We start from the raw sequence: 13,364 nt of genomic DNA, 5'->3' as shown, positions 1-13,364 counted from the left end.
ATCATCCACTACTTTTCCAAGAAGTAGCTGTGTGTATAGAGATATCTCTCTCCTCATATTTCATTTTCTAACAGTGTCGAATTATTGTGCTTGAGGATTAATTGGCTTCTTTTTTGCTCAAACATATCAAAAGAGAGGTGTGAAAACAAAGGTCTACTTATAAGCCATCATTAATTTTGCCACATGTTTAATTGAATAGTTTATTTTTACAATTATTATATTTCCCCTAACATTCTGAAAAATACTCTTCTCAGGTTGACCTTAAGGCCAACAATTTTTGTATTTGCTTTTAATGATATTTGCGTTCTTCACAATCCTTGTTATGGATAAAGGCCCACCTATGCTAACTGTATCTGGCAAGACTCGGAGAGAATGGTAGGAGTCTAATCAATACATGCTGCTTCAAGAGCCAAACAATCCCAGCCTAATTTACTGAATGCCCTTACAGCTGAGGCACCTCAACTCTAAACAGAGAGGCAAGTGAGAACCGAAGGATCTGGAAAAATGTTGAGGCATTAAGTTCTGCTGCTGCAGCCATTTCTTGACTTCTCTCAACCCTGTCTCACTCCTCTCCCATTCAGGTGATTAAAATTGCTCTCAACTCTGCCTGGCCACCTAGTTCTATGTGCATCAAACTGTTGGAAGTGGTGAAGCACAAGAAAGGACGTGATAGTATTTTTAAAATTTAATTTATCACTGATTAAAAGTAAATCATCTCCCCCCCTTCTTTTTTTTTTTCATTGGATGAAAAAAATTTATTTATATTCTTAAAACAATACAAATATTGGTTGCAGGACTTTCTTAATCGCAGATTTCCAAGGTCTCCCTCTAGAGGGAGTATCAACACCACGAGCTGAAACTCAAAAATTCACAATCTATAATCAAATAGAAAAAAATTTATCTGCAGAAAAACAAAGTCAGTGCATATACTGCAATTCAACTCCCTATTGTAAGGCTTCCCTTTTAGTGTTTATATGGAATGTAAGCAAGAATAACTAAAAATAAATCAAAAAAATCAAAGTGCGTGAAATCCAATTTGCTCTCTTTTGGCTTCCTTTTTTTTTTTTGTGGAGGTGGGGAGCAGGGGGAGGGGGTTTAAAATCAACAAATACATCATTTACAATTCTGGTTATGAGTGAAAAGCCTGTCTTCTGAAATTCTTTTCCTTAGCTAGCATTAACATCATCTCTTGCATGGCATTCCTTAGTACTGATGATGCACTACCAACACATATGACATGTTTACCCACAAGAATGTTTCATATTCTCTCCATCTCTTTACTTAAATGGTTCAAATTAGAATGTAATTAACACGCAATTTAAAGATAAGGCTTGTACTACAAATATAACTGGCACTGTGACATCTGAATGGATTTTATCAAATGATGACTAGTGCTTAATTGTTAATGATCTAGTATTAACAGTAGATTCTGTTCAACATTAACCCAAGGCAGGCCATAACTGAAGTGTTGCCCAAACACACACTAAAATTTTCAGAAATTACTGTCTATATGTTGCTACAAAATAGCATTAAAAAAGGGAAATAAAATTATTAGCTTTAAGGTAAAAATAAAAATATTATATACAAATGGAAGTTAGCCATATATAATACACATGTAACATCATGTATACACATATATAACATTAGATACTATATATGTTATCTTCGTTTGCCTTTTTACATATAGTTTAATATATAAGCAAACAGAAAGATGTCTTATTTCTGTTCACAAAAAGGTAATCCCATTAGAGAAGAAAAAAAAAAAAAAAAGAAAAAAACCCAAACAAACCAGAACCATCTATCACAGAGGAAACCAACCAATCAGATCTCGTTCTGAACTAGAACTAAGATTGAAATAATCTGTAGGCCACTTCAGTATCTTGTCATACCCACTTAATTTGACAAATTAATGACTGAGTAGCATAAATCGTTTTCTTTAATTATAACAAATCACTTTGGCTTTGTTACTTTCATTTAATATGTAGTTCTTTCTCCCAGGCCTCCTGACATATGTCACAGCTGATAATACTGAACTTGTGTGTATTCTAAAAACATCAAAATTGGTGGATACCAACCTGATGAAATGGGTCATCTCTGTATTCTTTCTTCACACATGGATTCACTTGAGGGCTTTCTACATCAGTCTCACTGGTACAGGAAGAGTGACACTCCGCACAGTGTAAGAGGTCCTCCCACAGCACATCTTCGGTTTCTGATTCCGGCCTCGCACTCTCAGAATCTTGTCTGGAGCTTGAACACCGAGAACTGCAGCTAGTACCCGATTTAGGTGTATCCTGAAATTAAAATATGCATTGGAATTAATGCAGCTTTTTTATTCCACAATGTTTCCTAACAGAACAGTTATAAAGTTCAAATCAGTGAATATATTTTATATTCCAAACCATTTTCTTTCTCATCGGAAAAAAAAAAAAAAATTACCATCCATGGTCCCTGCTTTGTTGGGGAAGGAGTCACATAATGAAGAATAAAAGCATATTAACTACTAAAAAGAAATATTAAGGTTGGGGCGTTCAGATCTCCTCACACATGCACATGAAAAAATCTAATGCTGTTTTCAGAAGAAGAATGCAGAGTTTAAACTTCTTTCTACAATAAACAGAACCCATTTCCTGCAAGTGAGGCAGGTAGTCTTGAAAGCTGTACCAGCCTACTCATCACCATTCTCTAGCAATTTCTGTTCCCTCTTAATATTTATTTCCTTCTATTAGTTTCTCTTGAGAAAATACACAATTTTTTACACTGAAAAAAATAATCAAGCAACAAGCAGACCTAAGTTAATATGATTTCTAATGCATTATTATCTGAGGAAATGCTCTTTGTTACTCCTGAAAATCATGCTTAATGTATTTTATGTAATCAATTTTGCAACGAAATACTTAGAGAAAAAATAGTCTGAACTGTTTTCCTTTCTTTTACAAAGTGAGAGGTATAATCAATGCAGAGAGCCTGAACTATTTTTTTTCAACAACAACAAAAAAAAAAAAAAAAAAACAAAAAAAAAAAACACCACATGTTTGTAGAAGGCAGTCACTACTGGGTAGCACTGAGTCCTGAAGTTAATAATGTAAGAACATTAAAAATGCTTGCTTAAACAACTATTAAGTTGACAAGTAAACATGAATATAAAGGAAAATGTACGACAGAAGTTGAGAGTATATCCACTGACTTCACTAATTTTTTTTTTTTTAAATACAAAGAAAGCTTTCACAGATTTGAAAGCTATTGTTTCATTTCCTTTGTAATCGTGTGAAGGAGGCGAGTTTGTAACAACAAAGAAAGGCTTCCTCTTTCACTGCATCAGTCAGGTAAGTAAATGGGGAACAAGTGTAAAATATTACTGCCAAAGCTACACACAGAGCAAAATTAGTCTCTTCAGTTTCTGAAGAAAAGTTTTCCCTAGCTCCAAAGCAATCTATGCAAGAGCAAATATATTTAAGCTGAAAAAAATCTGACTGTAATCATGCCTTTTTGCTTCCTCTTGTCAAGCACTACCAGTTGCACAAGTATACAGTCAAGAGACATCTTCTGTAATATGAAACAAACAGTTCCAAGTATCAACCTGTTCAGTTATCCTAAACCAAACATGCATAAGGCATTAAACAATCAAATCAGTTAGCATTCTGGATCTTTTAACTTAAGTCTGTGAGAAATAAATGAAAGAATAGAAGATTATCTAATGTTTTTATACAAAACATCAACTTTAAGGCTTTGCAATTGTTATCAGAGAAAACAATATCTGAACCCTTCAAAGGAAACATTTCTTACATCAAATAGAAAGCATATTCATGAGACTCTGCCTATTAAACTCATCTGTAAGTGGACTTTTGTCAGAGCTGAAATTACTCCTTACACCCTTTTCTCATAGTCCTAGTGAAAAAATGTCAATACAACCTTTAAAAAAAATATTTCCCTATACCTGTTAAGTTGCATACCATTAGCAAAAAAGAGCATAATTTCTTTGAAATTATAAACAAATAAATGAAAACGTGATAACGTATCCCTTTCTCTTTCAATGTTTGAGTCCTTACGATTCAGGGCTCTGCTAATATCGTAATATATGAATTCTCCTCTTCTAAATCATGATGTCATTAGATTAGGTCTCTTAAAATTTCAATATTTTTATGCATTAACAATTTTGTTGAGATTTCATGACAGTATTTGAAATGACTGCTTCAATAAACATGAAGGAATGAAAACTCAGAGGTAAAGTCAGTCAGACTTCTCCACAAGAAGGCTAGTGAATCCAAAATAATAATTAAATGGAAAGAAACAGCAGCACTAGGATGATGAAAATTTGCATATTGCCAATTACTACTGTTTTTGTAACAAATCAAGCTTCCAGAGATAACTGGTGTCAAAAGACAGCAACAGTGTTGGCCATAACTAGATGGAAGATCTATAGAACATATTTTAGGCTCCTTACAACAAATTAAAAAATACTGTGAAGCTCAATCCAACTAAATAGAAAACTTTTAATTTGAAAACGCTGTCATAAAAAGAAGTAAAAATAAAAATCCCTGTCCCCCACTAGCATGACTTCCAATTAACAGAGTCGTAAAATCAATATAGGAGAAAAAAGATTTGAGGAAAATATATCTATTCAATAAGAAACCAAGAGGTTTTAACAATTTACAGAAAAGAAGCAATGGAAAAGAACATACCTCCAAAGGGTAGTGTTTCTTATAATGGTGAGATTTCCTGTTTCGAAGTGTACCATCACTAGAAGTGCGTTCTACATTGCGACGTAAAGAATATCCAGTTTCAGGCCCTTCCTCACTAGAAACTTCATCCGATAAATTCGTCACAGTCCTGTGAGTATCCTAGTGCAAGAAATATAGCATTAGTAAGACACACACAGATACATACTGGGTCTTGTTCTCAACTACTGAAATCAAATTTCCTTCTGCAACATTACTATCTATGCTCAGTTAAGTCAGAGAAAGAACAGTCTGGGGTGTCTTATCTACTACCTTTTGCAGTGTCACTGAAATGAACTGACTGTCTTTGAGAAGGAAAGAAAAGGAGCCTATTCTAGCCTCTGCTGACTTCTCTGTAATGTGAGTGCATACTCATCAAGCAAGTTAAATATAGACAACATCTCATGCATTCTATCAAAGAAACTTAAAACTCTTTAAAATTACTTCTTCTTAAAAATTCTTGATTTGTTGAATTTCATCAAGAATGCAAAATGTTTGCAATTGATAAAGACAACATTAAAGAACCTCAGTTGTTATCACTGCTGAGAAAGCACCTCCTGCACAGCAGAGTGAAGTTTTTGCCCCAAGACGAACCTTCAACTCTTACTTAAATCATATGGATCTTTAAGGGTCTGTTAAATAATTTGGCTATGAAATCCACAAAGAATGCCTTTCCTTTATAAAAATGCGTACCTGTAGACTTTCCCTTTGATTTTACCATAGAAAAACCCTTGCTATGATTGATCATTGATGGTAAATACTAGTGAGACAGAGTCAAGTACAAGAGCTGTAATGGCAGTCAATATATGTTCAAATGCCAATGAGAAGAGAGCCAGGAAAAACTTTTTGGAAAAGCTATTCCATAGAACAGTAAGATGAAAATAGGATATCCAGGAAATAATCAGACCCAGCCAAATTAAAAGTTCTGCTTTCTTTCATGACCACTTCCTATGCTTACATCTCATCCCTATTCCTCACTATAAGGAGTCCTGTCTACTTCACTGAGAGGGAAATCGTGCTTTCCTCATCTTGTACAGAGATCAATTAAAAAAAAAAAAAAAAAAAAAAGAAAAAAGAAAGAAAGGAAAGGGAAGATGATTCACAGGCAAATACTCAAAATGACCTCAAAATTACAAATCGTCAGTAATTCAAAATTTGTTCCATTTTCACAGAGAGACAAACCTGTGCCCAGAGCAACAAAGGCAGGAAAAGGTACAGTGTGTTTAGCTGGTCTGGAAAAATCCACAGATAAAAGACAACACACAAATTTGTGCACTGAAATACAGAATGGCAGAGATTGTTTAGATGTTGGTAAGAATCCTCCTATAAGAAAAAGGAAAGGCTAGGAATATAAGGATGACATAAGAAGACTTAACATAATTTTTGGCCCCAGAACCCTAAGCCTAATTTAATTTTAAAAACATTTTTAAGGATAAATTAGATAAGAATGCATCAAAAGCAGCATAAAAATACACCTCACATACCATTTGACAAATTAATAATCCTGCTTTGAAAGCAATGAAGAACACTTACTTTGTGATGACTGTGATTTTTGAAGGCATCTCTCACTGTTGCAGTGCTCCACCCTGACTCTTCTGGCTTAATCACTTCACACCGACGTTCATGGGTTTGCATACATTCCTCACTGCTTTTACTTTTCTTTTTCCCATCAAGGGACACGTAGCCATTATCAGTCTCAGTGGATTTATCTATGGAGTTTTTTGCTTTCTTAGATCTATATTTTAAACAAATATATATACTAAATCAATTATTCTCTTAATTTTTTTCCCAGTCTAAACCCTGCTTATCCCTCTCAACCCATGTTTTAGTTTTAGTAAGATGACCACAAACTAATAACATTAAAATAGTCACAAATATTGCATCAAATGTTATCTTCTAAATAATACCTATTATTCTTTCCTAAAATTTTTACAAAAGAAACTGTCAGTGTCTGAATGAAAATTATACCATTAGTTACTGACAGAAGAGAAAAGGAAACCAATGTTTTAAAACAAAAACTTCACAGCAACTTTGGCAATAGAAGAACTACAAGCCTCTAATGTAAATGAGAAACTTCTCTATTCTATCTTAACAGAAAAAGAGGTATGCTAGAAGTTTCTTTAAATGTTACTAATTCAAAGCAAGTATGCCATTTCCTGAAGCTGCAAACATACATGCTGTTTAGTACTCTGTAAACGTATTTTTTGTTGTTGTTTTAAATGCATTCTGCTTATTGATAACCCTACTAAACAGAAGGTGATTTACCCTTTTCCATATTATCCAATGCCCCAGCAACATATTTCAATAGCTTAAACACACTAATTAAGCCTACTTTCAAATCACAAAATAAACTTATGAATTATGCTTCAGTATTATTATTAAGATTAAAATTGATGAACAGTGTTCCATCACATTCTCAAGACATTAAGGCCCTTATCAAGGCAATACATGTAGAAGCAACAATATCTAATGCCAGAAAAAGGCTTTCTCAAAGCAAACACTTAGACAATTACACTTCCAAATTAGAAAGTGCAGTTGATGAAGGGATGAAAAGGAATAGCAGCTTACTACCTTATTGATAGAGACTACTTTAAGTCTTCACTTAAGCTTCTGTATTCTCAAAGTAAATGACATGGAAAAAAATCAGAAAAGCAATTAATATATTGTATTTACTAGCTTTTTGTGAACAAGAAGACTTGGAGGGGGGGGGAGAAGTGTTATAAATCAAGTTTCCAGATTTTTTTGTTTGTTTGTTTCAAAGTAGAACATTGGAAATAGGTCATAAAACTATCAAAAATCTATTCAATTGATCTGGTGCTCCTATGAGGGAATATACATTGCCTTTCTCATTAAGGAGCGAGGCATTCCATGAGAGCTTGGATTACATATCAGAAGATTAAATTTCTTTTTAATATGTACATCAACCAAATCAACAGAACTGGGATAGCCACCACACACTCCTCCCAAAATAAAATATTCCACATATACAAGGGAGATCTGAACACAAAAAATGGCTAGGGAAAGCTGGATAAAGTGGAAAACCCCAAAAATGAACTATTAATCTGTTAGAATGCAGACAAAATAATGAAGTGACCACATTACTAAGGTGTTTCATCCTCCTTTTCCATCTTTAATCTCATTCTACCTTCCCTCTTCCTTTCCTGGAAAGAAAGCTAACAGCATTTTTTTTTTTTTTTTACATGAAAGTAACTGCTGCTCCACTTCTCTTGTAGGAAGCTACAGAACTCACCTACTATTCCCTGACCTATTCCCAAAATTCTTAGTCAACTTTATTTCTAAATTAGTACAAAATGAGCAGAAATGCTTTCTGTAGTTACGATATAATTGCATGGATTAATTTTTATTATAAGCTTACAAAGATAAAGAGACAGCAAGATGCCTTAGCATGTGTTTTGTGGTGGACTAGCAGTTAGTAAGCCTCCTGTTTTCAGATTATCAATGTGCTAGCTCACATACAGAGTTTTAATTTTCTTGTTCCATTAAGATCATCTAAAACATTATTGAGACTTTGGACAAAAAGGCCAAACCATCAACAGTAAACATGTTAGAACTTTATTTCTGTGCTGTTCCATAATGTCACTGTTTAACTAAGTTAATGAAGATAAAACAACTGAAGCAAGAGAAAGCTTAACTTATTGTTTAATGAAAAAACTTGTTGTTCCACTTTAGGACTAAAACAAGTATCAGCCTTTCAGTGGCAACTCATCATAAAATAATAAGTTTCAGCAAGCTCAGTTGTGACCACTAAGGAAGTACCACTAATACTAAATTATCTGCGATAACCAGGAACCCAGAGAGGCCAATTTTGAATATATTAGATATATTTTTGGCACTTTTTGAAGATTTCTTAACAGTGCAAAAGGGAATGCAGTTCTCATCACATACATACATACACACATCTGCAGTAAGAGAGACTTACTCCACAAATTACTAAGCTGTACGAGTGGAATAACAGAACAACTCTTCCAAGTTCAATCTAAGAAGTTTTTATACATTTCACATGAAACTTGAAAGCTACTAGGAAGAAATAGCCTCAAACAGTTGAGTAGGAACAGATAAGAGAAAAAAAGAACGTATGTATGCATGTATGTGTAATTTGTTCAGATAGGACTTCAAGCAATGTTTAAGTGCTAAAACTACAAGACAAATACTAGTCTGATATCAACTAAGGCTCATTTTGAAAAACAGGTAACTTGACTGAAGTCTTAAATTTGTTTTTAATGTAGAAACCCAAGTTATTTTTTGTAGGAATCCCGAAATTTAAGTGTAAGCCTCAAAGCCAGAAAAGCATAAATTTGGGTTTAAACTTAGGCTTTCATGCACCATACTGTGTTAAAAGAAAAAACAACAGTAAGCAACAGTAACAAGCATGAACAATACTTCCCTACCTGATAGAAATGTATAGTTTCCTATAATTATTATATATATATGTACACACATCATTAATCAGCTTTTAAAATTTCTTGCTAGAATTAAAAGTATTTAAGAGCAAGACAGGAAAACACCATGAATAAATCCAAGATCTTAAAAAGCTTGAACATAAGCAAAAGCTAAGACAAGAATGACTTTTAGTCTTATTCATGCATTAGCTAGAGAAAATATTAAGGAATATTTAAAACAAGTTTCTGGAAGACTGCAGGTTTTCACTGTCAAGTATTCTATTCTATTTCCATGTATTTTCATTGGGGTTGGTCTAAAAACTCTCCTCCCTGTTCACACTGCAAAATTTCCAAAGAAGTTACATTTGTAAGATTTCCATAATTGGAGTAAGGACACACACACAGAGCAGTATCCCAAATCAGTACTATATTCTGAATAAATTACCTACTTGGATTTTGCCCTCCTTTCCAGTAAAACTAATAACTAGTATTTTCTAAATTGCCCCTGTGCTGGATTAAAGTTTAGAATTACATTTCATTAGCCAGACTGAGTCCTGCCATTCAAAAGGATATTTATTGAATACACAGTTCCAGATTATCAATGACCTGAGTGTAGGCAAATAGTCTAGGTATACAGAGTCGTGCTCTAAAGCAAAACCCGTAATTTCTAAGGTTAATTTTGAAACCATAAGTCTAAGACCTACATTGAAAACTCCAGGAAATGGTATCCCAAAGCTTAATATATGTAAAAAAATGCTGCAAATAAACACTAATGAAACATTCCAATATTCTTATCTAAAGAGCTTCAAAATATGTCTTAAGAAACAGGACAAATGCCACTTGCACATCCTTGCACTGAGGTTTCGTAAGATCTTCTTCAGCAACATCACCAAGTAGCCAATGTATTACACTGCACTCCTGCTTACTCATTCCCAGCCCCACTCTGCCATCACATTGTGCTGACAAAACCATCTGTAATACCATGAAAACAATTACATGAAGAAACTGATCTGCATGATCTCCTGGGAAAAAGAGGTTATTTTTCAGCTGGACAAGTTCCTGATATGGTTTGTATGGCTCCAGACATACAAACAACTGTGCCTCTGCAATTGATGAGGTAACAAATGAGTAAGGGCTATTTACAGTATTCACAGTCACTCTGGGCTCTTTAACCTTTGATGATACTGTATATACTAAGTAGTCATTATTGAGGCTTAACATCTATATATATATATACACACTACCTCTCATTAAATGGTTTAAACAAGTCCTTAGATTCAAGTCCCACACAACCCTTCTCAACTGAAAACACTCTGAGCCCAACATGAGGGAAGGTAAAGAAAAAAAATAATCTTCCAACAGCCCTCCTCTTATTGCAGATCACTATCTTCAAGGAATGGAAAACATTCAAAAGTTTACAAGATTACACTCCAAACATACCAGAAAGTAATGCATACAGACCCAAAGAATAGCAGTGGTGTCTATCACTATGACTAATAATTTGTCAAAGCTAGCTTAATCTACACAGGAAAAAAGCCAGATAAACTCTCCTCTTGCAATATTTTTAAACATTTTTAAAACTTCTCCCATTTCAACTAAATATTCTCAGAATGTAACATAAGATAAGCTTTACCAGTGGTTAAGTGTACATATCACAAGTATGATAGACATGTTAGTGTTGCCATATTTAAGATGAAGCACGCACAACAAAACATCAATCTCATAACTTGCAGTATCCCTTTTCTCAATTTCATACTATTTTGTGAGCATGTTTTCTCTTGTTAATAAATGCTGATATATAGCACTCAAAATGCTGCATATATACCATATTTTGAATACAGACTGCTACAGAATGTTTTTTTAAAAAACTTTTTAATTGCCCAGAGCACTGCATTAACAGATCAATCATTTGCAAAACAGCTCTGGCATGTAACAAGGTTAGAAGTTTCTTTGATCATTAGAATATGCATCTTCGATGTTTATTTATAAACTAAACACTGTGCCTATCTGACCTCTGAAGGCTTTTCCTTCGGAAAAAGTGTGTGATTTGATGACTGTGATAGAGTTCAATAAGCATCCTCTGAGAGTAATAAGAAGCTAATATAATAAAGAAACATTAAAGAGTCGAATTTTCTCATTGAATTAAAATCGAGAAGCTGAGTTGGTTCATTCCTGATAGCCCACCCAGTGCAGTCCTACATCACAACATAATTTAACTAAGTTAGTTCAATATCTTTTCAAAATTATTGCATCAGCATTTGCAAAAGTCAAGAAACAACACATTAGTAGATCTTCAAATACTGAGATGAGTTTACTATCTAGTTTTACAAAAACTAGATCAACAAAAGTTTAATCATTACATCAATGTTTACTTATTTAGAAAAGGGATAGTGCATCTGTAACACATATGTAAGCCTTGAATAAATACAAACCCTGATAAAAAGAAAGCAGCATGCCAGATATCTCTGAAGACAGCGCCAATACTGCAAGAGGTGCTTGTACCGTAGCTCTGCACTGTTCCCTCTTGTGTGTTATCTGTGGTACTAGAGCCATCTCCTTCCCTATGTACTTCCAAATGTGCTGCTTTCCTTAATTTCCTTCATCAGAAGAGATTAAAATTGGAAGGTAGCTTTATAAGTGCAATCTACTAGTTCTATAACGTGTTCAGCAGTTTAAACATGCAAAAACAAGCAAGATTTCAAAATATTTTGCTAAACATTTATCACATCAATTTAATAAACCCCATATAATAAAACTAATGTGTCATTATCATAACACATACATTTCATCTTACCATCAGAGGCCTAGACCTGCAAGATTCACTACTGCAGGTTTTCCCATTTTAATGGGACAATTCACTGTAGCAAATCATACTCAGTGAAGTGCTGGAAGACTTAAGTTCTACACTTCCAATAGCACCTCCTTTAATGTATGCTTCCCACAGAAATCAATAGTCAGTATTGCAGAGAGTCCTAAAACTAAATTTGCAGTAATATAAATACTGTCACTCCACCACTATACAGATACAAACTGTTTTGAGACAAAATGTCACATTCAATACATTAAAATTCAAATAAAACAATGCATAAATTAGTCAGTGTAAAAGTTAAAGAGCACCAGTTAGGCACCCATTTTAAATTTCAGATAAAACCAGAGCACCAATTTCTCATCTCTTGTAAAGCTGAGGCTCTAAACCCCGACATTTCTTCACGCACATTCTTTAGAACAGTTTAACAATCCTACATGATAAGTACTTTAACACAGACTATACCTTCTTCTTTTACCCCCTGTGCTGGGAGGGGGCTTAGGAGTTCTTGTTGAAACAATCTGACAATGCACAGTTCCAAGTAGCAACATTAGCCATATTGGCTCAATTACTTCAGTCAGAGGTATATTATGTGGACTTTGGGCTGTATAGAATAACACTACAGCAGCAACTGGAAAAAAAGGGAAATGAAGTTGAGTTCAATATTTGAAATGTCTGAAACGGCCAACTCATTATACAGCTTTTGTTAAAAAGATAAACAGTCAGATATAAACCTTTACCTGCATTTTAAACCAACCAATGTAATTCTGAGAGGAAGGAATTATAACTGCAATGAAATAGGCAGTAATAAAGATTTAAACAGTTACCTACTGCCTTAATATCCATCTCTTCTTTTACACTTGTGATATTATAGCTATTGCTCAAAAAAGAAAGCAGCAGAATGAAGGGAGGGGGGAAACGCATTTGGAAAGATACCTCTGTCATGAAACAATTTTAAAATTAAGGTGAAACTTCAGTAGGAAACAGAAACAAAAAGCAAATGTCAGCCTTAAGGCAGCCCAGATAAATTTAATTCTGTATCTTCTATAATGACACAGCACAATCCAACAAGTTAGGTGAGAGTAGGACTCATCAAACCAGGAGCAGGCTGTCCAGAAAGGTTGAAGTCTCTCCATTCTTGGAGATATTCAAACCCTGACTGGACACGGCCCTGAGCAACCTGTCCTAGCTGACCCTGCCTTGACCAGTGGCTAGGACAAGATAATCTCCAGAGATCCCTGCTAACCTCAACTAGCCTGTGATTCTGTGAAACCACCCATCTGCTTTGACACTTGTCCCGGGTTGAGTGACTGGTGGAGTTTTTCGGTGGCAGGGGAGGGGGCTATGTAACAGCCAACAGACTTGAGACTAGAAGCTCTTCATATTCTCTAGCAGAATGCATTTTGAAATCCATATTCCAATCAAAAAACAAAATTGCCC

The 13,364-nt window shown here is 34.4% G+C and overlaps 1 protein-coding gene across 1 annotated transcript in view; it reads right to left on the bottom strand.

The window, feature by feature from the left end:
• The window catches only part of PHTF2 (putative homeodomain transcription factor 2), a 68,938-nt gene that overhangs the window by 16,024 nt on the left and 39,550 nt on the right, over positions 1 to 13,364 (bottom strand). The window contains exons 6-10 of the mRNA XM_032996290.2: positions 12,390 to 12,555; positions 11,551 to 11,715; positions 6,252 to 6,453; positions 4,683 to 4,841; positions 2,076 to 2,294 (exon numbers count right to left, since the gene is read on the bottom strand). Coding sequence (XP_032852181.1) covers positions 2,076 to 2,294; positions 4,683 to 4,841; positions 6,252 to 6,453; positions 11,551 to 11,715; positions 12,390 to 12,555 — 911 coding nt within the window. The remainder of the gene's footprint in view (positions 1 to 2,075; positions 2,295 to 4,682; positions 4,842 to 6,251; positions 6,454 to 11,550; positions 11,716 to 12,389; positions 12,556 to 13,364) is intronic.

The sequence above is a fragment of the Tyto alba genome, unplaced genomic scaffold, assembly GCF_018691265.1.
Source record: "Tyto alba isolate M040663 unplaced genomic scaffold, T.alba_DEE_v4.0 Super-Scaffold_2, whole genome shotgun sequence".
NCBI lineage: Eukaryota > Metazoa > Chordata > Aves > Strigiformes > Tytonidae > Tyto > Tyto alba.
Note: the sequence above shows the minus strand (reverse complement) of the source record. Positions and strands in the feature narration are given on the sequence as shown.